Here is a 26,756-nt window from a genome sequence, read left to right as displayed (position 1 = left end):
GAATAGCCCTCTCCAGATATATAACTGTAATACATCTAAATGTATATCTTATTCATGTATATACATAGGATGGAAAATACAAAAAAACCCACATTTTGTTCTCCTTTTTTCTTTCTTAAAATCTTCATTAAATCAAAAAGACAAAAGAAAATCTTTGAATTTTTGCAAATTTAGCAACAATTTCCTCTGTTCTACAGAGTAACCACTATGTTGTCACCTTACTTAGTTAAGTGTATCTGATATGCTTATCAAGTCATTATGAATTTTCTTTATTTGCATTAATATGTACTAATACATTTTAAAATTCCCAGCAATCACAGACTCCCCAAACGTTTTACTTTGACATCTTTTTTCCCCAGTTCTTAGAACATACATTCTTGCAATACATAAACAATTTGAGAGAAAGAAACAATTTAAGAGACAGAGGACACAGTACACAAAAAACTTGCCACCAACTCATGCAACACAGTCAGGACTGTTAATTATACCCTCTGCTCATGCTTGTTAAATGTGCTCTGGCAACTAAATGTCCCAAAATTTTTCCAAAGCCTTGTTTTTTGTGTCCTCATCTAAGTTCAGCTTTTTCTCGCCTTTGTAGTACAGCATTACCTTGGTTTCAGTGAATCTGCTCGGCAGTAGGTGTGATACCTTGAGAAAGAAATGAAAATGCTTAGTACACTGCAGCCTGGAAAAGAGAAGTAAAATGTGTAGAGGAAAAGTACATTTGTGTCTTCATATATATGTGCTACTGCACTTACTCTTTGTACATTTATTAATTAATCATACATATGAATCGTTTATCAAGCTTTATAAATCAAAATTCTGGGAATAACCACAGCACTGTGAGGTTGGTGTGCACTGATCAGTTGATAAATTTCACTTAGCTATTCGTCTCCAATTACATTTGGTAACTAGGAAAAAATTAAACATATTTTTAATTATCGCATAATTGTTACATCAATTATTGCAAGATTCGCTTCCTTTGCACAGAGTGATTTACACTTACTTTTAAAAATCTTCAGTATGAGACTGCTCTAAAGCTCGTTGTTTTGTTTGTGTGCTACATTTGTAGGCTTTCTTGTTTTTTTTTTTTGTTTTGTTTTGTTTTGTTTTGTTTTGTTTTTTTATAATGAATGAATGAATTAGTTTGCTATTTTCCATTGTATTTTAAACTGACAAGAATATGCCCATGTACATCTTACAAAATTAAATGAAAAAAAATTAACAAACAAACAAAAAAAAGGTTTGGGGTGGATCTGGTGAGAAGTAATGCTTTTGTGTAATACCTCTTTTCTGTTCAGGTGAATCATTTTTTCAGGATTTTTTTTTGTATAGAATCCTAATGAACCAATTGGATCATTTGTTTTCTTGCCATAGTCCAGACTGAAGCTCTATCACAGAGAAAAGAGACAAAGTGAAAAACTAATGACAGAACATTATAAAGATTACCTCTAAGCTTATAAGCAGACACAATTTCAGGATGTAACATAAAACAAATGATGGATCTTTATGAAATATCTATCAGTGGTACTTCTGGTTAAATCCATAAACATGTCTCTAAACATGTGTTTACACTGCTATCCACAATATTAAACATAACTGTCTTATTACCTAAAAATTATGCCAAATTCAAGTGATATTTTTATGACATCACATCACCCACCAAAACATCAAAGTCAGAGCTTTCCAGTTCTCCCAGTCCTGCCTTTTTAAGCTCTTCAAGGATTTTGGAAATGTTCTTAAGAAAATGCTACAAAAGAGATCATTTTGTTTTGGAAATGGACAGTACACACCTAATGCTTAATGAATCTCTTTCACTGATTTATTTACAACTCACATTTACATCATAATATTATTGTTGACAACCCCATGAACTTTAAACTGTTTCTTACTCTCAAGTCCTTATTGTTTACATTCTTCTCAAGTGTTTTAGTGCCAATGCACTGGTAAAGTTTTCGTGTTTGGATTCTCTTAATGAGCTTCTCAGCTTTTGACAGATCAGGAACTTTTGACTGAGGATTTTTAGACTGAGAATCTTCTAGTGACAGTCGCATGATTTCCTGAAGAACATCATCTGTGGAGCACAAACAGAGACCAACATAAGATAGTAAATAGAGTTTTTCTGTAGATTTGAGGGATGTCCCAAAAAGTCATGAGGACTGGTGGATTTTGACTGGTCAGACCATATCTGTCTGGTGTTTCCTCTCAATTTTTTGTTTCAGAGTGAAGAGATATTTGAATCTGCTCTAACAGTGAGACTGATTCAGTGGCTTATCTTATATGACAGACTACAACAGAACTGGTCAATATCATATGAACACTTCTGCCTTGTGAGCACTTGTCAGGAAGTTTTTTTAGAAAGACATAGCACTATATTGTAGCAGTGCTGGCAAGACCATTGCTCCTTCCAGCATGCTCTACTGTTGTGTGTACTTAAATTGAATTCAAATTTTAGGCACCTTTTGATTGCGGCCAAACACTTTGTATTACTGCACCCTGTCTCTTGCACAACCATGAAGATGGAGTGGGGGGTTGTGGACTACCACATCTCCTCTGATACATATAGAGTCAGCAGCTGCTTCTTTCTATGAGACTGAGGAGGACTTTTACCAGGAGCCATAATGCGTGGCTTTATTTTTTCTAGACAATATAGTGTATTGAAGGAATGCAGAACAGTAGCATAAGAGGTTTGCTGTAAATTTGCATATTTTGTTCTTAAACGTAGGTGAGGAATAACACTGAACCTGTGAGGTGCAGATAACTCTTCTCATCCTCCACAGCCTCTGTGATTGTTTTGTTGATGCCTAGAATCTGAAACCCAGCTCTTTCAGCCTCTAAAAGGGCATCGACAATCCTGTCAAAAATGGAAAAAAAAGAGAAACATAAAGAACTGATAAACCCTGGTTTATGAAACGAGATTTTAAGGGCAGTTTTCTGGCCTAATTTACATAAAGACACATTCAACACACGAGTCAGTATTTCTAAGCTCTTATTCTTATGGACACAGTCTTTCTTATGGACATTATATCTAACTTATGGACGTAATTTACTCCTTGTAATGTATTTAAGATTGGTAAATAAAAAAAGCATATATTGCATGTCTACATGATTCAGACAGATTAGGTTAACAAGTATTGCTTAACCAACAGAAGTTATTTTGTAATTTATAGATGCATCAAGTGTCATGTCATGGGTGGATGGGGGTTTAGATAAAAATTTTAAACATTAAATTCATGACAAATTCTTACAGTAAGCTATTTCATAAAGAGTCAGGTAAAGACTGATAAAGGCCATATAGGTGTTGACTGCCTTATGTCAGAATCCAGAACTTGCAAGACCTTCACACCTTCCTCTACTCTCTCTGTAGTCAGAGTGTGGGACGACTTGGAGGGCAACAGTTTGATGCATGTGATGCATGTACAGTTTGCTGAGCCCTAAAAGTCATCCGACAGTATGACTAATTTCGAACAACTATTTCAAACATTTCTGAGTGAAACAGTGTAAACTGGTACAGTAAAGTTTGTGGGACACACATATTAAATATTAATTGCACTGTTCAAATCCCACTATCCATTTACAAAAAATTACAGAGTTACAAAAAATTTTGAATGTATCTCACATTTGTTCAACGAGCTTCTTAACTGGGTGTTGGTAGGCACTGCTGTGGAGACTGTGGTGGGCATGGAAGAGTTCATACATGTTCCTTGCTTCCTAAATAGATGTTAAACGAGTTTATAAAAATGAACACAGAGATTTCATTTAATATGTTGTTATTCTGAGTGACATCATTTTACATCATCACCTTGTCTCTCACGCAGATCTGGTTGTCACAAACTCGAGCAAACATCATGTAGCGCTCGTGGTCAAAGTTGCATTTAATGCCCAGGTGGTGGCAGTCCCTGTGAAGAGAACAGTCAGATAGCTGTTATGACAATGATTCTCTGCACAGTTAAACTTTAAGATCCAATAAATCTCTGCTTGTGGCTGACTCTGTGCAGAGGACAAGGAAGACAGCATATACCCAAAAGCCGGAATAAAAACTAGCAAAATTCAGTAAGATAAAAATTTTCCGTCTGAAATCAGTACCAGTGAAACAATGGACAAATATTGCAATTGCACACTAACCAAGAGCAAATTGCAATAAATTAGATTGCGTTGTATCCACGTGTGGTGTTTAGCCTCAGGACCCCTTCCCCCTTCAGCTTGCCCCTTACTGCAACAGTAAGCCCCAGCCCTGCCCCAGGTTTGGCTTCTTTTTTTCAGTGTAATATTGTACGTGGAGATACTTTGCGTTTTGTGTGTAATGTTCTGTGTCCATTCCGGCTGCTGCAGGTGTACTGCCCCACTAATTGGTGGGATGACCATTTGTTTTAAATGAAATTGTTAATAAAATTTACTGTTTGGTGGAATCTCGTCTCTGGTTTCTTGGCTGTTACGAACCTGTGTTGCCCTTTTTTGGGTTCCTGAGTAGTCAGCCCTTCTAAAACATTTCCCAGGGGTGAGACTCCCCTAGGTGACGCTGTCAACCCCCTCAACTCTCCATACACCCCACCCTGCTCACCAGTTTGTTTTTTGGAATTTGATGTACGCATCTGTCATGTTTTTTATACAACAGCACGTTATCACAGTTTTTTTTGCAGGAGGCCGTCCACAGTTGACCTATGGCTCAGTGTGAGATATCTCAAATGGTAAAAAAAAATTGTCTCATCTCTTCCAGTATGTTCATGGCCAGACAAAGTGAGCCCGTATACCTCAACATATAACGTGACATGCTGATCCATGAAACCCCATAGTCGATTTGATGGGATAATGTTCAGTAATATAGTGCACCTAAAAATACCTGGAAAAGATGTTCAGTGCAGTGGGCAGGACCTGAACACTTTGAGATGATGTAGCCTCAGATCTCCCTTTGCTCAGACATACAACTTCATACTGAATACATACACGTGACCTCATGCTTACAGCACACATAACTGTATACTGAACAGATATATGAGTTTTTGTTGAAAGTATATGGGAAACGTATGTGTTTTGAGCTGTTAAAGTGTGATATACAACATATCCACTAGGTTTCCTCCACAGGCTCTAGTTCTGAAACAGGGTTACCTGTAGGGATGTAATGATACATTAAGTTCACAGTTCAATTCGATTCACAATACTATGTTTACAGTTCGATTCTTCCACCATATCTTTAAGAAAATCAATTGAACTGACACTAGAATGAAAACAATGGATTCATTTTAGATGCATTAACAATGCTAAACTATTATTGTCTTTTTGTACCACTAAACCAAAAGCTTGACCCTAGGAGGAATTCTTTGAAAGCTAAACAAAAATAAATACTCCTCAGATATAAAATATTAAATTGAATGGGGCTGACTGTATTATATTAATATGAAATGATGAAAATTGCACCTCAACACACAATGTTCAGATTTAGCCACAGGTTAATGAGCTAACTCATTGCACCTTTCAGAATTTCTGCCACTTTGGTTTTCACTTTGTTGTACAAGGCTGGTATTACAGAGTGACTCATGTCTATAGCGATAAGCATTCTTATGGATTTGGTGATATACTGTGCTCTTGCAAAATGGATGAAAAACTTTTTTCAAGAGAAGTTTGGCCTTTAAGCACTTTCTTTCTCACATCTCCTGACTGGTGGTGTGGTGGTGTTGTACATGCTGCATCCTATTTGTGGTATTAGCCATCCAGCTGATAGTAATTCTACGGTGCATACCGTCTTCGTTTTGTCAGTTATTTTCTCCTACTGAATGATCAGAAAGCCAAAAATGTTGCCACACTTCTGATTTAAAGAAGGATGGCGCATCCTCGATTTCAATCTCAGGTCCAGCCACACTCATTACTCTTTATGCTAATGTCGCTAGTCCGCTACTGAAACCTCTTCTTTTTGTCTATGACTGAAATATGCACAGGCCTCGAAGCGTGACGTATGACTTGTGCACTGGTAACACAAAGCACTCTCATGTCACTTCACTACTTACTGCACTCCACTGGCTTCCGGTAGCAGCCGACATCCAGTTCAAGACACTGGTGCTGGCCTACCAGGACACAAGAGGCTCCGCCCCATCATATTTTCAGTCCGTGATGACTCCTTATACCCCTGCTAGAACCCTCTGCTCTACCACCTCTGGTCAACTAACAGTCCCCTCACTTCGGGAACCCGGCAGCCTTTCTTCCCGACCACGCCTCTTCTCTGCCATTGCTCCGCGGTGGTGAAACGACCTCCCTCACTCAGTTAGGACTGCGGAATCTCTTGCCATCTTCCGCAGGAAACTGAAAACCCACCTCCTCAGAACCCACCTGTCCCCCATTGCCTGACCTCCCTTTCTATATATATATATATATATATATATATAAAATACTAACCTTGTCTTGTATTTGTGTTTGTCATTCACTGTCAAAGAATTCCAGGAGCGCAATACAAAGTGTAAATTAATGCACAGCCTTATTGTGATCTCTGTTTATGAGGTAATAGGATCTGATTGATGCACTTATTGTAAGTCACTTTGGCTAAAAGCGTCTGCCAAATACCAAATTGTAAATTGTGACTACTTTCATTTTAGATATTTATTTACTACAACTGATGAAGTGTAATGTAGGCCTTGTGTTCGTTATATTTCGTGTATTTGTATGTATTTGTATGTCTACACATTTAAAGTAAAAGAAATGTTTAGTGATGATAATGCAAAAATATAATTAGAGCTGACAACTAAAACCGCCCAACTTATATGATCCGAACCATCCAACTTATATGATGCCTACTGTCGCATTTTTTGCGCCGTGATACATCGGGCTACAAGGCATTGTTACACTCCTAGTCACCTGCTCTAGCTCTGTCTTACATTAAATGAAAAAAATAGGGATGTCCCGATCAAGTGTTTTTGCCCCCGATCCTGATCCGAGTCATTTAATATTGAGTATCTGCCGATACCATGTCCCAATCGGATACTTGTATTTTCCGAGGTAATACAGTTGCACAGTGCACATTTCAAGTACATTAAAGTTATTAAAACCAATTCAATGTACATGCTTGACAAGTGAATAACAAATGCATTAAGAAAAACATTGCCTGCGGCCAAGCAATTCCTTAATTTTTTTTAAATTACTTTTTTATTTCACAAAATAAGTTTCAAGTTTCAAGTTTCAAGTTTAAGTTTATTTAGAGCCCAATATCACTGTTTACAGAAAGTAATCCTTCTTGTAAAGCTCCGGTAGAGCAGTGTCTGAAATGTAGTGTCGAAACGGTAAGGCGGGCTGTGGGAGTTATACTAGAAAATATACATAAGTGTTCGATTTAATTGAATCTTACAATAATTCAAGTGGTTAACTTGTCTAACTGTCAGATTCGTTGATACTCTTTCTGAAAGTCTCTTTTTTGTATGCTTTGTTATCAATCCTTAGCATTAGTTAAGTGACTGTCTTGCTCTCTGTGGTCGTTAGTTTAGGCTAACTCGCATACATCACATACTGCTAAAACGTTAGGTGTTTCAATTTTGAAATGATACCTTGGTTGTTATTAGTAGCCTTGAGGATTAATGTCGTCGGAGCATGCTGACCTAAAAAACGTTCAAAACTAAAAGTTAAAAGAAAACCCGTTCGCCTGGAACGTTCTCCTCAATTTGCCGAATTTGAGCGCACCTCTGTATTCGTAACCACATGTGCTGGTCATCCAAAGCGATTAATTCAGTTTAACTCTCGGTAATCTTTTTGGCCTTGGCCCTGTTTCGAGGAAATTTCTCTCTCCTTTTAAAACCATATCCTCCAATGTGTGTTGCTTCGGAGCAGCCTTTGCTTTGTGTTACCTGAGTGAACTCACTGTATTCCGCTGAGTGTGTATTTTGTAGGTGCCGTATTAAAGTGGCAGTTGCCTATTGAACGCAGCGCTGTGTTACTACCGCCTCGCGGAATGCTGGCATTGCAACCATTACAAGTGGCTGTTGGACTGCTTTCGTTTCCCAATTTAAAACATATCCACACTGCAGACATTTCCTGACGTGTTAGCCGCGTCCTGCCACAAATCATGCTCTCCGTTTACACCTATGTGGCAGCTGATGTAAAACAAAGGATTGGGCTGAGGGTCGTGCTCAGTAAATACAATCCGTTAAAAATGCCTTGATCTGCCGCGATACCCATCTTTGAGATCGGATCAGGACATCCTTAGAAAAAAACATTCCCATCCCTAGTACAGAAAGACTCTCGAAAAGACCTGGTCGAATACTGACATAACAGAAAAATTGACTCAACGTTCTGGAGCTCAGGAGTATCTTGTGGATCACACAAAATGTCAGTGCTCTCAACAGTAACGCTGAGATGCGCAAAGAGTATTTCAGCTACGACAATTTGTTCGTTTGTTTAAGTTTGTAACACACTCACTTCATGTGTAACTAGTCTACACGTATCATTTTAACTGATGACATTGTTATAAGGGCAGAGGAAGTAAACTGCCAGGGTTTGACTGTCTTGTAATTTCCATAATCTATGAAACTGTAACAGGCCCAAACACTCTACCACACACTGAACACACTTCAACAGGTATTGAACACAAATTCATTTGAGATAACATGAGTGTGCATCTCCAGTGCAAACACAGTTGCCAACCATAAATTCCCCTTCAGTGACACACAATAACCCTACCTTCTTTACTTTTAAAGAGGCAGTTTATCTCAGTGTCTGTTTTTTATAGTACAGAGCCTTTTGTAGATACATTTATAAAGTTTGTTAATAATTTTACATGTGACTGATAATACAAAAACTGATTGAAACCCACCTGCTGAGGTAATCCATCTTGTTCACATCAATACCAGTTGTCTTGTTGGCCACAATCTCATATAAGAATGGCTTATCTGAACGTGTCCCAGCCTGTTAGAAATAGAAAAGAGAGAATTCATTTTTAATAAGAACACAAATATCTACAGAGCACCTTCTTTTTCTTAGTTGCAGAGAAAAAATGCTGTCTATCCCACCCCCAGTACATGACAACACAGTTTTTTCTTTCTTTTTATACACTCAACCCCTCCACTGTGAACCCATGCTCTGGCAGGAAATCCTGAAAGATGCTCTCTTAATTCAGGTGGTTAGATCTGAACCAGTGTAAAATAATAAAACAAAAGTACATCACACCAAAAGATAAGTTCCAAGTCACCTATGACCAGATGTGAAATGACACCTGAAAGACAACATACAGAGCCAAGTCCCCAGCTTTTTAAATGCGCCAAAATGTACAAACATGAAAATAACAACAACAAAAACTGAAGCAAAACTGGGTGATTTGTGGCTGGTCTTTGCTTTCTGGGATAAAGAGGAGAGAACAAACTGAAACTAGATAACAGGAGTGTTCCTTATATCCTGGCAGCACTGTATTTAAGTAGTGGAGGACAACCCTGTCTTCCCTTGGACTGACAGTTGTGATTAACTAGGCGTACCATGTATGATGAGAGAGGACAATGTATCTGAGAGTATGGGCTTGCGATAAAAGCTCTTGACACAGAACTCAACATTTAGCACCATATGGTCAGCAGGTCAAGTGTTAAACTCATGGAATTTGAGACCAACAATTACAATTTACAGGAGTAAGCAGCTCATTACTTTCTACTATGCATGAGTAAATTAAGGAACTGCATAGTATCTGAAACTGATCACTCTAACCTCATACATACCAATGCATCACCTAGCAAGACATAGGTATGATCATTACAGACCTTAGCAATGGAACAAAATAAACTGTAGACTTAATCTACCTAAAAACTTTAATAATCTAACTTTAGATTGCACATGGGCCAAACAGAAACTTCTAAACAAGCAAAAACTGACTGGTAAAAACCACTTATTCAAGAATATTTCACGTCTCGTTTTCCTTTTAGCAACCTAGCTGTGATGTCTAGGGTGCTTCGATATGAATTATGACCCCATGTGACCATAATGTTTACACTGACACAAATAACAGAGAATCTTTAAGCAATAGGACAACCAGAGCCAACAGTACAACCAAAATACAGCCAACAATATTTTGTCATTTATAATTACACATTACAGAGCATGTACTTCATATGAAACCATTTTCTGTTGTTCTTTTGTTGGATGTAGAAGGAACAAGCATAATTAGGACTAGGCAGTAGGAAAAATAATCGTACAGAAAAATATCTATATTAATAACATTATTATTATTATTATTATTATTATCATTATTGTTGTTGTTGTTGTTAATAATACTAGTACTGCTACTACTACTACTACTACTGCATGTCCACCATATTGGAGCAGTCAAGATCCACTAGTAAACATACTGAGAGATACAGACTTCTGTACAAAAATCGGCTTTGACTCGCTTAAATTTAATCGATTTTCATTAAATTTGGTTTGTTATAAACGTGAGAAATTGAACATGATACTGGTTATTTAGGCTACTGGAATTAAATTCAGTTACTGGGGACGGATCTAATCAGCTCTATGTCAAAACATTAACCTTCTGAATAGCCACAACTTCCTCTGGGACATGCCAGCTCCGATCTATGAATAGGCAACATCATGTGTAAAGTATTAGGGAATTTCAGCTTTTGCGAATTTCTCCAAAAACAGGAGAAAATGTAATCAAAAATCTAATTCCTACCTGATGCCCTGATAGAATTGAATGGCTCTCTAAATGGCATGTGCAGACATAATGCTGTGACTGAGGGGCAATTAGGCTAGGTTAAAATAGTTTCATGTAAAAATGAGACTATAACTATTTAAGGAATCATATACAGTGAACCAGTTATTATTTCGAAATAAACTCCAACAGGGCTATCCAGGACCCTGACGCAAAGCTGCGTATCTACACGGCTACTTACTAAAGAAATCAATCATGACACAAAATATTGACCAAAAATGGTTTTATTGCTTCCACTAAAAAAAGTTCGTTAGGTTCTATGGTTGGTCCATTGCAACGGGCTGTTATTCATAGCAATGGCCTGCTATTCAGAAATAACTGACAGTAGAATGCCATAATCGACCAATCAGAATCGAGTGTTCAACAAAGTCGTATAATAGACCGAGCGAAAATAACCTTGCTCATAACAATATTTTGTTAATAACTAGCTAATTTCATGAAAATCAGCTCAGAATTAAATGAGTTACAATCGATTTTGCAGAGAGGTCTGCATCTCTCAATTGGGTACATTCCATTTGATTGTTAGTGAACTGCGAAGTACAATCTGAACGGTATATCGCCGTCTCAAGTGAAATTCTGTAGGGTGCCCAGTGTGCAGGGACTGCCCAGTGTGCAGGGAGCTAGAGAACATAGGTATATCACTTCGCCAGGAGTTGTTCCTCCAGAGATGCTCACTGTCAACTGATGTGTGGGCACGAGCATTTACCTCAGATACCTCAGATAACTGCCACCACAATAGAAGGGAAGGAATTCACCTATGTGTGTGAGTACCATTACATTGTTATTTATTACTTTATAAAGTGTAGAGTGGTGTGTTTTACTGTACTATAACAAATATATAGTTCGTCTATTGTCTGGAGAACATATGTTAGTTAGAAGGTAGTTCACTTGAGCAAAGTAATTTATTTGACCAAAACAAACAGTGTGTTACTATGTAAAAGATGACAACAACAAACGAATTAAAGAACTAACTAACTAACTAAAGAAATAATGTCAGTGCATATACATTAAGCAAATGGTTTCAAACCTCAGACCCTGTGAACAGTTCCACACACAGCAACGAAACTTTAAATGAATGAAATGTTAAGCTGACCTTGCTGATTGTTTTGTTTAGATAGCTAGCCAGCTACCTGCTAATTTTAACGACTGAGCGAACTGGTGGTTTCTTCGCTATGCGATTCTTATCTAATTCAACTCGCATAACTAGCTGAAACTGTGCTGACGTTTCAAAACATTCTGTAGTTAACTTAACTATCCACATGATCATTTCAAGGGTCTGCATGAAAATGTATTCACAGGAAAGAGAAATGCGGCCAAAAGTGGATGGATGTAAGTTCATAATGTTGGTTAATGTTGTCTGGAATGTGTGGTTGCCTAGATAATGTGTCTTTGTCTCTGTCTATACAACTTTATATGATTCAGTACAAACTTTCTTTGGAAACATATGCATGTAGATTCTTTTGTTGACATGTCTTACAAGAGATGGGGCTGGGAGGCTGCATGACAGTAGTGCAGGCATCCCGCAAGTGAGAAAACCTTTAAAAAAGTACAAGGTAAGATATTTGAGTCTCTTTAGGTAATGGCTACATAAGCCGGGATCCTGCCTGACAGTTTGAGACACACTTGGGCAGTATTTACTGTATTCAGTAATTAATGTGTGTAACTAATGTGTGTGCATCTGCCTTGTAGGAAATGAAATATCCCCCCCAACCACCTATATAATAAATAGAATACATCGATCAGTCATGATCTTGCAGGACTATGTGTCTCTGCTGAGGAGCAGAAATTAGTGCTGCGAGTTGGTCCCTCCTAGCAGACCCCCCTCCCTCAGCTGCATTTTGTCCCTGTCCTCGGGGTTCCCTAAGCTCCTCTCCACCATCCCCGACACCCAGGCACATATTATGTAGTAATGCACACCAAATGATGACCTTTGGAAGAATCAAGTGATCCAGAGGCACCGTTTGCAGGAATATGGCCCTCCATCTACAATTCAGTTGGCCAAATGCCCTTTCAATTATGTTTCTTGCTTTGGCATAGTGAACACTGAAATGCCTCTGCACAGGTCCCTCAACTAGCTCTCTGTATAGTGTTATTATAGCAACTGGCGTTTCAATACATGGGTAGCCACCATCACCCAACAGGAAATAGTCATTTGGTGGGTATGCAGCGTGGCGATAAATTGGGCTGCATCGCAGGATTCTGGCATCATGTGCTGACCCAGGGTAGCCACAGTGAATAGCAATGAATACAATGGCAATTTTTGGTACATTTAGCATCAGGTAGCCTTCCTTCATATTTTAAGATGGGTATTTAATACAACATCCAACTTTTGCAAAATATCCTTGACCCCTGATTACAACGAGAACCCATTGTTTTCAAATTCATGCACCTTAGAAAGCTTTTGGAAAAGTATCATTTTAGATGGCGGAAAGCACTGGTTTAGTGTGGACAGAAGGGCTAAACGGAGAAATAATTATGCGTTTTCTGATTTACCTGGCTTAGTGTGGACGTAGCCTAAGATGGACTTTACACCCGAACTTACAATTGACCTTATGCTCTGTTGGTGCAACCGGACACTGGTCTCTGTCTTTCCAGAGATCCTCAGTATTAATCGTCTGAATCAGAGCTACATATATCTTCACCAGTGCCTTGGTGTGCTGTCCCGGATACATGCACAGACAATCACGGAACCCTTTAAGTCTTAAAGAAAGACTCCCTCAGCCAGCTTTTTTGAGGTCAGCACAACATGAAAAGGTATCATTGAGCTCTAACCACTTTTAAAGGCACCCTTTTGTGTTCACTTTATTGCTGTCCTAAAACTGGCAAGAAGTTGGGTTAAATGTTGTGTAAACGGTGATTTTCTAATTTAATAGATTAACTTTGACTGGTAGACAGGTAGCACAATAACCACAGTATTTTTTAGACTGCAAAAACTGTTTAACTGAATTAGTAATCTACATGGTTTTAATAGTCAACGGGGACATGTTTGTAGAGATTAATTTCACATTACAGACAACTGAACTACACACTCTCAAAAAAGCAAGGTAAAGCAGAACAGCTCTTTGTGTTCTCTGGATTATGTACAATTTATGTCATAAGAAATGATGAAGGTGCACATAATATTTCTTAGATACAAAGAAAGACATCTGCCTACCCTCCTGGCGGTGGAACAATCCAAGCTCTTTTCGCCTTTTATGAGAGCTTTGATGAATTCAAAGTCTTCATCTGTAAAATTGTGATCTGCAAACATCAACTCTTCAACTGTCCTCTCTGTTGTGTCCTTTGTTTTCTCCTGAAGCAGGGCCTCAAACATTTTCACCGATTGCTCTTCATGCTTTTCTCAAGAAGATATTAGAAAATATATTAAGAGAATGCAAGACATATTCATGACATTTGTACACACTACATACTTAATACACTTGCACCAGTACCACAGTTGCAACTATTATTACTATTATTATTATTATTATTATTACTATTATCATCATTATCATTAGTATTATTATTATTATCATTATTTAGGGCTGAAATCACGATTTGAGACAATGCAATTAGCAAATCCCAAAAGGCTGCAATTTACGATATACATTATGCAGTTCGTCTGTCCCAGGATTTAAACTGCTGTGTCAATGGTTTTATAAATTCAATGCCGCCCACCTTGTGTGACAGCCACGCTCACCAATCACAAGGTGACTGTGTATATGTCAACCAACAACAAACACGTGAAATATGGTGCAGAAAAATGGCCCCAGGTTAGCCATAAGCGACGTTGGACAATTTATCATTACTATTATTATTATTATTATTATTGTTTTATTTATTTAATACAGTCACAGCTTTTGTGATAATTGTTCTATGCAAAATTAAAAAATGTAATAAATACATCCTGGGAGCAGGGTTTCTGCTAGGAATTTTTCTTACCGGTCTGGTGTCCTGAAACTTTACCAGACAAATCTGAAACTTACTGGTCATGTTTCAATAACAGTCTATGTTACAGACACAAATATAATCTATGTCCATCTAGGTTGACGAAAAAATGACAAAGATCTCAAATCAGTTTGACTATTTAATGAACAGTAACGATTGAGCAAAACCTCAACATTGGCCACTTAAATGTAAGTTATTACCAAACATCTGTAACCTTTAACATCTGTAGCCTGTTTTTTTTTTAAAAGGCTATGTCCACATGGCATCAAATGGAGCATGTAGGCTACCAGGTAATACTTTATTTTCTCCTTTTTTCACCGCGACAAAGTCCTACGTGTCCAATGTGTTTTTGCAGCTTGTAATGTGCATAAGCCACGTCACTCTCTCCTCCTCCAGATGGCTTAGGGATAACCTCCGTTATAGCCAGATTTTGTATGAGCATTATTACTGGACATTTTGACCAGCAAGTTTTTAATCTTTTTTCTTTTTTCATGAATTTTACCACGCAAAAAACGGTAATTACAGTAACAGAACTTTAAGTTCTCATCCTTTCATTACAATATAGAACAGTTAATAGTTTGATGTTATCTCATGTGGTAATGCTCCATCACATGTTTTAAATCTATTATACAGTGAATATTGAACTGAAGCTTGACTTTAAAAAATTATGTCGCAAATCAGATTGATATCACAATATCTGTCAGAAAAAAATGCAATTAGATATTTTCCCCAAATTGTGCAGCCCTATTATTATTATTATTATTATTGTTGTTATTATTAATAGCAATTACTATTACCAACACCACCAACAACAACACTACTACTGCTGCTACTATTACTTCTACTACTACTGCTGCTACTACTAAGAATAGTAATATTAAGCCAGTATTGTTTTTTAATCTTTTCATAGCTACCTTTTACTATATTAAATCAGTGATAAATCAGAATTATTTTCCTCATATTAGTTAACAGACAGATTAATTAGCTCTGGGGAAAAATAAAAATTAAAAGACTTGCATCCAAATTTGATATTAGCATTTATGCTGTGGTTTAGAATCCGGGTTGTCTCACATGTGGGAGAATATAGGAATTGGTGATGGAGGTATGATGCACATCTTGGATCATTTCTTCTTTTATGTATTTCTGATTCAGAACGTGAAGTATTTTTCAGTTTGCCCAATGCCAGTTAACTCATTCAGTACATATTGCCTATGTATATCAATGTGTCTTCTCGACTCAGTCAGTATGAATATTCTTCCTTTATTGTGGTTGCTATTTTTAATATAAGTTTGAGTAGTATGGGCTCCATCATCTGTAAGTCCCAATCAGCATTTACCTCTAAACTTAGCAAATAGTCCAACTGTATCCCACTTGCTTCTGTCTGCTCTTTTACCCATGTTCCATAGCGGATATGAGAAGGTCTGACCAGTAATTCAGCGTGAAATAAGATTGTTAACAACATTTTTTACCATAAAAACCTCACCTTAGCATCTCCATGCACCTACATTTGAATAAGGGAATTTTCCCAATACAAATAATGACATTCTGACTACACATTTAGAAATGTGAAATAAATGTGAGTTTTGCTGTTGTTGTCTCCAATTAAAAAAAAAAAAAAAAAAAACTACCGTACCTCCCACTTCTTCATCCACTCGATATATTGTTCTTCACCAGCGTCCCTCATGAACACTTCAAAGACATGGGAAAATGGGCCGTGACCTTAACACAGAAATGACATAATGAAGTAGATGCCTACTTACCTGACCTTATCAATGCAGCTTTATTAATTACTCTAAAACGGAACCTTCAATTGTGTCACGATGACACCAGGAAGCCGGACGCAAGTGCAGAGATGTATATTTTAATGTGAACCAGGTGAGTACAAACAAACACAGATTCCAACACTGAATACATAACAAACGGGAAAGCAACTCAGAATAACACTGGGAATATCCGAATAAGTTTCAGAACGCTCAGAATACACATAGGGAAAGTGTAGACTCCGCGACGACTAAGTGAAACGGTGAGGTCAGTAAAGAGTGGGGAATCAGGGAAAACAAAAGTGAACACAGGTGTGAATGATGAAGGGACAGGTCGATGATTAGTAAACCGGCGACGCCGATCGCTGAATGGCTGGAGTCGGTGCGGGAGGAGACGAGGTCCTTACAAATTGATTGTCAGCATACTGCCTGACTGATTCTAGGCTGATTAAATATTTAGAGCTGTGGTATCTATTTTGGTTTGATACCAAGATTTAATACATCAGTCGCAACCAGTGTTGGAAACAATGCGTTACTGTAATTCTACAACTTTGGCAGTAACGCGTAATGTTACAGTTACGGAGATTCAAATGGGCTCGTTACTCCTTAACTTTTGTCTTGCATGAAAATATTAATGGACAACTGCAGACTGTAGCAGACAAATGTAGCCCGTTACCCCAATTTCCTGTTTATGATCTAACATCACCCAGCCAGTGGCTCAATGAATCAGTGAATCAGTCAGTCAGATTTAGCCCACACACTGGCCGACAGTTCAGGCAATGTGAGCTTGCTGTCCTGGAAATATGGACATTATTTTTCCCTCCTCCAGATCAAGGACAAAAATACACTGGTGAGTTGTAGTCCATGTGCAGGTGTGAGAACTTTATCCACTTCAAAGAATAGTAATAGTGATTCTAATCTTCTGAAGCACCTGGTAAAACAACATGCTTCTACAAAGCGAATTGCGAAAGACCCCAGTGCTGTCGCCGCTGACCAAGGAGCCACTCCATCCAGACAGCTAAGGTATGGATTAATAAGAGAATTGAAGCAAACATTTAGAAGGAGCGCAAAAGTTACTTTCCCTCGTAACTAATTACTTTTATATGCAGCAATTGATAAAATAATTGCTATAAAATATTTCCTTTTGAAAGAAATTCTTTAATGTCTGTGTATGTATTAATTTGAGTTTTTTTTAAAAAAATCAACATCCATTGATTGGCATGTAAAAGAATGTGCCATGCTTCTTGGTGGTTAAACACATATTTTTGCCTACCACCAACAACTACATCATGTTTGTTACTCTAAAGATGCATAATCGATAGAAAACATACAGAGCATCTCGTGACCATGACACTGTAGTGTGAATATACATAAACACTGTATTTTGTAGACGCAAATGCTTAACAGAGGTATAGTTTTGGATCTGATTGGCTAATCACTGTGCCTCCAATTATTGTGTGCACATGTTCTCAGTTTGTTCCCTCATTGTGTCTGCGTACATATAACCCTGTGTTTTCCTATCCAACCTTTCGAAGTCTTACACTTGTCAGTATTGAGTTGGTCCTTGTTTCCAGTTTTCCTTGTCGCACTGTTAATCTTGTTCCTACTCACCCTCTACCTAGCCCTCAGTACTCAGTTTACAGTGTACCAGACCTTGCCTGTTTATTGACCACGATTTGGATTATGGTTTGGATTATGATTTGCATTTCTATTAAGAACTGCTTGCACTTGCATCCAGCCTACCTCTCAGTTTGTTACAGTTTGTTTGGAATGCAGGTGTGCTAAATTGCTTCTTATTTGACTGAGCTTGTAACAAATTCTCTCTATACTTTTAAATAGTGAAGACGACAAAATGCATTTAAAGGTCAGGGCAGACTACTCAGACTATACTGAACTTTGCAGACAATATTGTGGACATGATTAAGAGAAAAAAATGCTGTTTAAGGCATAGAAAGAGAAAAATGAATAAAGACACTGCACTCCCAAATCTCAATTAAACACCCCGTATTTACAGTTCACTCAATTCTTGGACAATGAGTTCGCACCATTCATTCATTCAGTAAAAAACAAAAACAAATGTACTAAAGATCACACACATTATTCATACTGATCACCTGACAGACAAACAAATAATGTGACATTCCAAGCTCACAGCTCCCCACCAAAACACCACTATTTACCAGAGATGTAGTCAAGACCACCTTTTTTATTTGTATAATGCTTGATGGGTTTGACTGACATTTGTATTAGCCAGTGAACAAGTTTGGTTTTGATTATAGTTCCAACTATATAAACCTTCAGCAGATGATAGCAGCTGGTTTTCCACTAGTGATGGGAAGTTCGGATCTTTTCACTGACTTGGATCTTTGAATTTGTAAAACGAACGACTCTTTTTTCAAGTCATCCACTCATTTCATTTATTGGAACTAGTGTGGCAATGTAGCTGTCACCTGATACCTCTTTTCCACCAACGCGAACCACGTGCTTGTGCTGGGCTGGTGCTAGAGCTGGTTCGCAGCTAGTTCAACTTGCGAACCCTCTAAGACAGGGGTGTCAAACTCCGGTCCTGGAGGGCCGGGGTCCTGCTGTTTTTCTTGTAGACCAACTAAACAGAATCTCTGATTGGCTGACGAGTGTCCACACCTGTTTTCAAGGTGAAAATCAACAGGTAACTAAGAGGTGAAAACAAAAATCAGCAGGACCCCGGCCCTCCAGGACCCGGAGTCTGACACCCCTGCTCTAAGAACCAGTTTGCTTTTCCATGGGCTAGAGAGCCACCACAGAGCCATTACGTCACTGTATACGTCTTTATACACAGCCTACCTCAATGCTTCCAAGCGGCAGAAAAGTTAATCAAACATACTAAATGGAATGACTAACATGGCATCATGAACAAAAACTGTTTCTCTGCATAACAAGTTACTACAAATCCCCTCACATTTTCGTTGTTCAGTCATTTTAAACAGCAGTTTTCAATGACACGCATGAGTATGTAATGTGTTATTTTGACACTGATAGTCAGGCCACGATTAGCTGAAATAAAGCTTAGTTTTTAAATGATGGGCAAGATAACAAGATACCATATTCCATTACAGCTTTAGTTGTTAAGGCATCTCAATCGGCAGTTTTCAATCAGTGACACATATTCGTATGTAATGCGTTGTCTATAACGTCCATGCACATTAATTAAATAAGAGTCTCAGTTGTAGACAGAAGTTCAGAATCGTAGCCAAAGAAACTTTCATTTCTAGAGGTGGTTGGGTATTCCGCCATGTTCTAACGCTCCATGACATGGCAAGTCACAGACATGTAACTTGTGTTGGTCATAGAGGTCCAGCAATCTATTGTCAGACATACAGCAGGGGCACTCTTTTTGTCCATGACATCTGCTTTGATCTTGTCATACAGCCTAGGCAATAGGGTTTTTGACAGACTCTTTCTACTGGATAAACTGTGCGAAGGGTCCATGGTCTTCTAGTACTTTGAACCTTGTACCTTGAAGCCTATGTCCTCAACCACAGAAAATGGTTGAAAGTGAAGTGCTATCATGTTATTTAGAACCTCATCTAATTTGCTCTGTCTTAATGGATCCATGGGTCTTGTAACAAAACTTCCCATGGAGGTCTGTTGTTGTGGCCGCCATGGCCTAACTGCTGCATGGGTGGTGGTGGTTGCTGCTGGTGTGCACACGGTTGGTGTGGTCAGTGTGGGAGGAGCAGTAGTGGTAGGTGCAGATGAAGGAGGTGCTGCTGTTGGAAATTTCCTCTGCAGTGACACCATCCCCACTTTGTGCTTTAAGTTGTGCTAACAGTACAGCTGGATGAATGGATTTCAGGTGCCTCCTTAAATTTGAAGGGCTTGCTCCCTGAGTGGATAAAGTTTTTCTGCATATGCTGCATTTTGCTTTATTATCCGAAGTTGTGACAAATTAGTCCAAACATCACTCAAGTGCAAATGTCATTCAAGTCCAAACATCACTCACGTAGAAAACATCACTCAAGGCAAGTGCTAATAAAAGATGGTGCTAAGAGAATCTGACTGCACTTACACTAGGCTACGTAACTGTGTGACAGCGGATGTTATTGATGTGAGTCTGCTGTGGTAAAACTACAACGTTCCAAAGATGGACTACTAAAAAGCAGATCTTAGCACTCTGACCTCTTGCCGTGTTGTTTCATGCAGGCTATATAAACATTGACAACCCAGTAAAAAATATTATTTCATTACTAAGGTTGGAATTGAAATAAAAAAGGAATATAGGCTACCAGTCACAAAAGTGAAAAGAATGGTTGCTCACGCTCACCCTCCTGTCCACTCATTATATTGGGATCAGTATGTTGGACTGCAAATAGCTGAAGAGGAAGTGAGATAATAGAAAACATTCAGGATAACAGGAAATAGTGCTCAAGAGCTTCCTTTCCCCCCCATGGGCTCATGGAGTGAGCATCATAGTGTTACAATCCTTTTAATCCTTTGCCTTCGAGTTCACAAACTGGCCTCATCCGTAGGTCACTTGCCCTGCTATTTGCATTAAATGTCCCAGCACCGCAAAGTGCACAGTCCCTTAATAGCATAGTTACACCTCTACGAATGGGACTCAGCGGTCCCATTTAAAAACCCTGTGTCTTACCAGTCTGTTGCAGTTGGCAAACATCTTTCCAGAATTGATCCAGCAATAAAGAGAAAAGGGAAAATACCCAAAAAAAAAAGATCTACTCCATTCATCCACAAAAGAAGAAAAGTAAAGTAAAAAGTAAAAAGTAAAAAGTAATCCTTGTAAAATGCGACACAATCCACACTAGTGTTGTCGAACACCACAAACAGAAGGTGTTGCTGCCTTTTGCACTACACCACTCTGGTCTACCTACTGCTGGCAGTACATAAAAAAAAATTCTCTCATCTCGCCAACGCCTCCCGCTGATTGGCAGTCCAGTCAATGGGAACTCAGTCCTTTACTAGTGATTCTTTTCCACTGCTTGCCTTCTGATGGACACTTCTCACGACCATTTACTTATTAATAAAACAATTACATCGATAAACATTTCAGTGGGTACCTGCACAAAAGACACATATCGACACACATCATTTTAATGGGTGACCATTATAAGCTCACAAAGTGGAAGGCACTTGATTTTCTAAATAGAAGGACTAGAAAGTGCAGTCTTGAATGCACGTTTACAACACAGTCTGTCAGTCTATATTACAGTAACATACATACAACACCATCTTACTTATCAAGACTATGATCAGTACTTATGCAGCTCATATTCAGTGCAGTGTGAATTTACAGATATATTCACACATCACATACTTAGGGCCGCCCCAAGCCTTTATGGGGCCCTAAGCAGAATTTGATTTGGGGGGGCCCCCAAAGCCTCGGCGCCACCAGTACTATTGACTATTGTCAATGCTTGATCATTCGCACACCTACTGTAAATCTAACACACCTATTATCAGTCTTATTAGTTGTAGCTGTGTTGCTTACATCACTGAACACGGTGTACTGAACAGTAACAAAATAAACCAGCAGACAATGCATTTACTGTAAATAAGTTAACCATTTTAACTGCTTTTGGTTTAAAAAATTTGCAATGTGCAAAAGTGCAGAACATACCGCACGACGGAGTATTAGGCCCACACTGAGGGAAAACAAATTTGAGATTTCGAAAAAATAAGGCGGTGATATTACGAGAATAATGATGTAATTAATAAAAAAGTCATAATATTTCAAGAAAAAAGCCGTAATATTATGAGAATAAAATCACAATTTTGCAAGAAAAAAATCATAATATTACAAGAACAAAATCATAACATTTCAAGATAAAAAACATGCCCTAATTTTCAGGAAGATACATATTACCAGCAATCAACAAAACTGGCAAGAGGACAGTCAATGGCAGCTGAGCCTGCTTCTGGCAACTGCTGTTTGTCTCAGGTGTTGTGTTGTGCCACACATCTGTCAGTACTCCTGCATGAATGTGGAGTTTTGTCTCCCCGAGTTTGTCAGTGTTTGACACTATGGGGTTTATTTTGTTTTCCTCACCATGCGCTGTCTATTTATTTGTTGCCATGTGGTCTGGGCTCCACCATTTACCTGTATTATCCTACTCACCTGTTCCTCATTCCCTCGTTGCCCTCTGCCTATTTAAGTCTGCTAGTTTTTCACCATTGTTTGTCTCACCAGTTTCTGTGTTTCATTCTAGTTTTGCTTTCTGCGAGTTGTGTGTGGTTTTTGACTCTTGCCTGATTACTTAACAGATTTTCTATTGCCTGTCTGCCTGTACCTGTGCTTTGACTATTTGCCTGTCTCTGGATTGTCGGCCCATCCCTTATTTCTCTCCTGGTTACTAACTCTACCTGTTTTTGGATTTCGACTTTTTGCCACCTGTTTTGGTAAAAAAAACTACTTTTTGCTGAGAAAACTGTCTGGATCTGCATTTAAGTCCCTGCCTGTGTCCTGACATCAGTCAACAGGTAACTTTACTTGATCATCTTATCATTAAATGTTAAGTGTGGTTTTGCTTGTTGAAAAATTACAGGTTTACAGTTTCGATCCTCATTTTAAAGCATGTGGCAGGCTGCTCTTCTGATATTTCCCCTCTAAAATAACACGTAGCCTAAAATTATGACTTTTCTCATTAAATTCCGACTTTCTCACAATATTACGACCTTATTCTCAATCTCAGACTTTCTGTCTGGCCCTACTGCTCTGTTGTAAGAACAGCAATCAACTACGTTTAAAATCAAATAACTTAGTTAAACATATATACTTTTTTGTGACATTAATAAGTATGTGCAGAAAGTAATGACATGAACACTGGGGTAAAATCTGTTAACACAATTTAATAATACTTTCTGCACCTGTTTTGACCTGGTTTAATGTATCATAGCTCTTGCATTCTAAGAAACTTTTCAGTACTCACCAAGGTCATGACACAAGCCAGCAATCTGCACACACATCGCATCCTTGTCATCAATCCCTAAATCTGGTTGATGCTCCTTCAGTATTTTGATCAGCTTGCCTGCGAGGTGACACACACTGACCACACACGCAGATTCTTAGATTCAACACACTCTAGTTGTTATTCCTCCTTTATCAGTTCCTATTTTAAACATGACCTAACATGTACTACTGCTAGCTAATACTACTGATTTAATCAATTCCCACTGCCTCTGTTGAGGCTAGAATTTGAGTTTAAGTTAGACACTAGTTTTTTTTCTTTTTTTTTTTTTTTGTTAGTTGCATATGTCTTATCAGTGACATTTCTTTCAAAAGTTGACACTTTTTCTCAACATTACAATTTAACATGTTGCATTCACACGCATATAATGTTATGTTACTGACATTTATTGAGTGTACTTCTCTATTCTTATTTTTAATGATATAACCAGTTATGTTTATTGCACATAGCCTGATACTCCACCTACAATTCATATGAATGCAGAAAAATTTAATTTATATACAAATATATAAACAGTTAACCTGACAAAGTATATATCTAAAAAAACCTGAACATGGTCCAGAATACATGTGAGAATGTGTTGAACAAGGAAGTGTGGTCATCATTTTACCCAATGGAATGTTCAAAGCGGTTGTGAGAAGCTCCTGGATACACAAAGTACCCTCCTCCAAGCTGCTTAATGTTCCGCAGTCTCTGGAACTGTGGGGTGTCGATGATTTCAACACAAAGTGGAGGCATCTCAATGTAGCCATGGATTGGGTCATTGAATATCTGAGGGGAGAAAAACCCGTTAATAGTCCTACAAAATAGAGCATATTAAATTCATACCGTGAATCAATTTGTTTTCACTAGACAAGGCAAAATCCCTGCTAGATTTCTCCATTTAAAACACCACATATACAACAAAATAGTGAATGAGTGGTTAAATAAATGAAAGTCTCACAAGAGAAAAAATAAGATAGAAAAAATACCTCAAGGCTGATGCATCAGTTGCATGAATGAACATGTTTTGCCAGGTAAGCATGAAGTAAGAGACACTGAGTGGATTAAGTATCTTGCTCAGTTTCTTTTGGTTTGTTAACATATATAGTTTTCAGTTGCGTCTTAACTAGCCATCTTGTTCACATACGTTTAACATTATCGTGAAAGCCGAGTGCTCACAATGCAAAAATCAACTGCAAAATGAACTCTAAATGAGTATACTCAAACCACCTGCTCAAACCACAGCTCACATGCACCCTTCCCACCTCTAGTTTTCAGTCATTAGACAGGCATATTTTAAAGCTTTATGTAGTTATTTATTATACAGATGACCCCAGTATACAGATGGCTGTAAGCAAAAATGCTACAACTCCCTGATCATATCAGTTTTCTTCTGCATAAGGATTTCCATCGTGTATTTTCTTCAGGAAGGGGAGCTTAACTGGGGGCACAGAGCGGCATTATGGACTGTGTTTCTTTTGTAAGAAGTGCTGAAAGCCATTACTGAGCTGTAACTGTTTCTCCCTTTCTGTCTTAGCAGAAAGAAGAACATTTCTGTTAGGATCCTAAATAGAGTACTGTTTGCCATTGGCTTGAGAGTACATTTCTCTGTCTTTCCTCAAGTAGTGCAAAATAAAAGGAGCATTTCCAAGTGCAGATTGTTGGACATGTGGATGATTCTACAGAGTGAACTGCATAGCAGTGCAGCACAGCACTGATTTGAAGAGATCATCTAAATGTTCTTAAGGGTTTGTTAATCTATTAGTAGATGAGTGGATTAATGATGAGTGTCTGTGTCAAACACTGTGAACACAGCATGAAGTTTGAGTTGCTATGTAATTACTTTGTCATGACACAAATTTAAAAAGAGAAAAAAAACGAAGGACAAAAAAATCCCAATATGCTAGCTCCAACACACACACACACACACACACACACACACACACACACACACAGGTTTATATATAAAACAGTGTCTTCTTACCTTTTGTTGGGACATCTTTATGTTTTGATCTCCTTGTTGGTCCTGCAATAAACATGTAGTGCATGATCATACATTTAGTGTGTATGTCATCTGTTTAAATAATCTGAAGAGAAACAAACTATACACCACATTACATATATATATATTTACCCCCTGAAAACTTACTTTTTTTTATTTAATACTTGCTGTGCTGAAGTTTTGTTCTCTGGAATCTAAACCTTCTAAATGATCAGCTCAGTTCTGATTAGGCAAATGTATTGCACAGGGTGCTTTTTTATACTGGCAAATTATAGAGGTACGGCATGAGAGCCAAATTGTTGTGCAAGTTTGGAAGTTGTGGCATGAGAATGAACACACCACCGGTGTCAAAGCTCTGCCAAGGAAACACCTTAGGTATTCAGCAGTCATCAATATCTTATTGTTCTGACGTATCCCACTGATGCCTCAACACATCTGAGATGTCTCATTTACAGACATGTGCCTGAGCAAGCAGAACATTTTCCTTATGCACAGCTATTCTGACACATAGAGTTGTTGAAGTGATACTGAGTTCACTGTTTATACTGACCAGAATAAAAACACATGTTACAAAGGCCTTGCTCTTTTTAGCTCTAAAAGGCCCTCTAGGATACAAGACCCAGGATCAAGGCGGGATGTAACAACAAGGGGTGCTCCTCTTCTGTCTGAAATTTGTTTCATAAATACAGCTGAAATTAACTTTGTCATAGGAACATTCAGACACAATCTACACTGCTAAACTCATTCTCTGTCATGCCTAGTTTCAAGTCCTGACAGGTTGTATGTGTTCTGTGCACATCTCTCTGTTCTATACTAACTTCCAGGTAACCCTTGTAACCAGTATCTCTCCACCATATCCTGGAAACCTTGTTTTGTATGTCATCATGCTCCTGTCTTCCTTGGCTTGCTTGATCCTGGGTTCCAGTGTTCTGCAGAAGAGCCACTGAAGAAGAGCAATTTAGCCTTGGCTTGCTACACTACTACAAATGTTTCTAATGCCCTAAAAGTTACTTTGCTCACCAGTTGGTGTTTTTTTCTCACCTGACTCTCATTAGTGTTTTTACGGCCATGGGCCAGATCATCTCATTACTCCCTGTCCTGTTCTACAGGACGACAGTGAAGCTTCAGCGCAGACTGAGGTAAAGTAGGTTCATTCCTTTAGGCACATCTGATGTTTCGTGCCTTTCTCTTTTTCTATTTACAGGTTATGGGTCCTTATCTGTACACAAGGTTGCCAAGCACCCCACTCACATCCTAAGAGAAATGGCCACTGCTCAATCTTTCATCTTAGAAAAGACCTTGCCCTTCTCTGAGGAAATGTATTGTAGGAGCAATGTCTTAATACCAGGGACTGAATGTGACATAGTTCAGGTCCTCCTACACGCTGTGTATTTGTAGACCAATGACTTTTCTGGCTTAGTCAAAGTTGCTGTTCAGCTCCAGTTAATAATAGATTA

The 26,756-nt window shown here is 38.3% G+C and overlaps 1 protein-coding gene across 1 annotated transcript; it reads right to left on the bottom strand.

Annotated features, from left to right (window-relative positions):
* Window positions 1-522: 522 nt before the first annotated feature.
* Window positions 523-25,296, bottom strand: LOC115825433 (deoxynucleoside triphosphate triphosphohydrolase SAMHD1-like). Its single transcript, XM_030789267.1, has 12 exons — window positions 25,282-25,296; window positions 23,926-24,086; window positions 23,277-23,392; window positions 16,227-16,312; window positions 13,821-14,000; window positions 8,789-8,880; window positions 3,803-3,899; window positions 3,620-3,711; window positions 2,745-2,854; window positions 1,893-2,074; window positions 1,664-1,750; window positions 523-648 (listed from the first exon to the last, which is right to left on the bottom strand). The coding sequence occupies exons 1-12, from the start codon at window positions 25,294-25,296 to the stop codon at window positions 523-525; spliced, it is 1,344 nt and encodes a 447-aa protein (XP_030645127.1).
* Window positions 25,297-26,756: the final 1,460 nt, after the last annotated feature.

This window comes from Chanos chanos, chromosome 12 (genome assembly GCF_902362185.1).
Source record: "Chanos chanos chromosome 12, fChaCha1.1, whole genome shotgun sequence".
Lineage (NCBI taxonomy): Eukaryota > Metazoa > Chordata > Actinopteri > Gonorynchiformes > Chanidae > Chanos > Chanos chanos.
The sequence above is the reverse complement of the archived record's forward strand: the minus strand, read 5'-3'. Positions and strand labels throughout refer to the sequence as shown.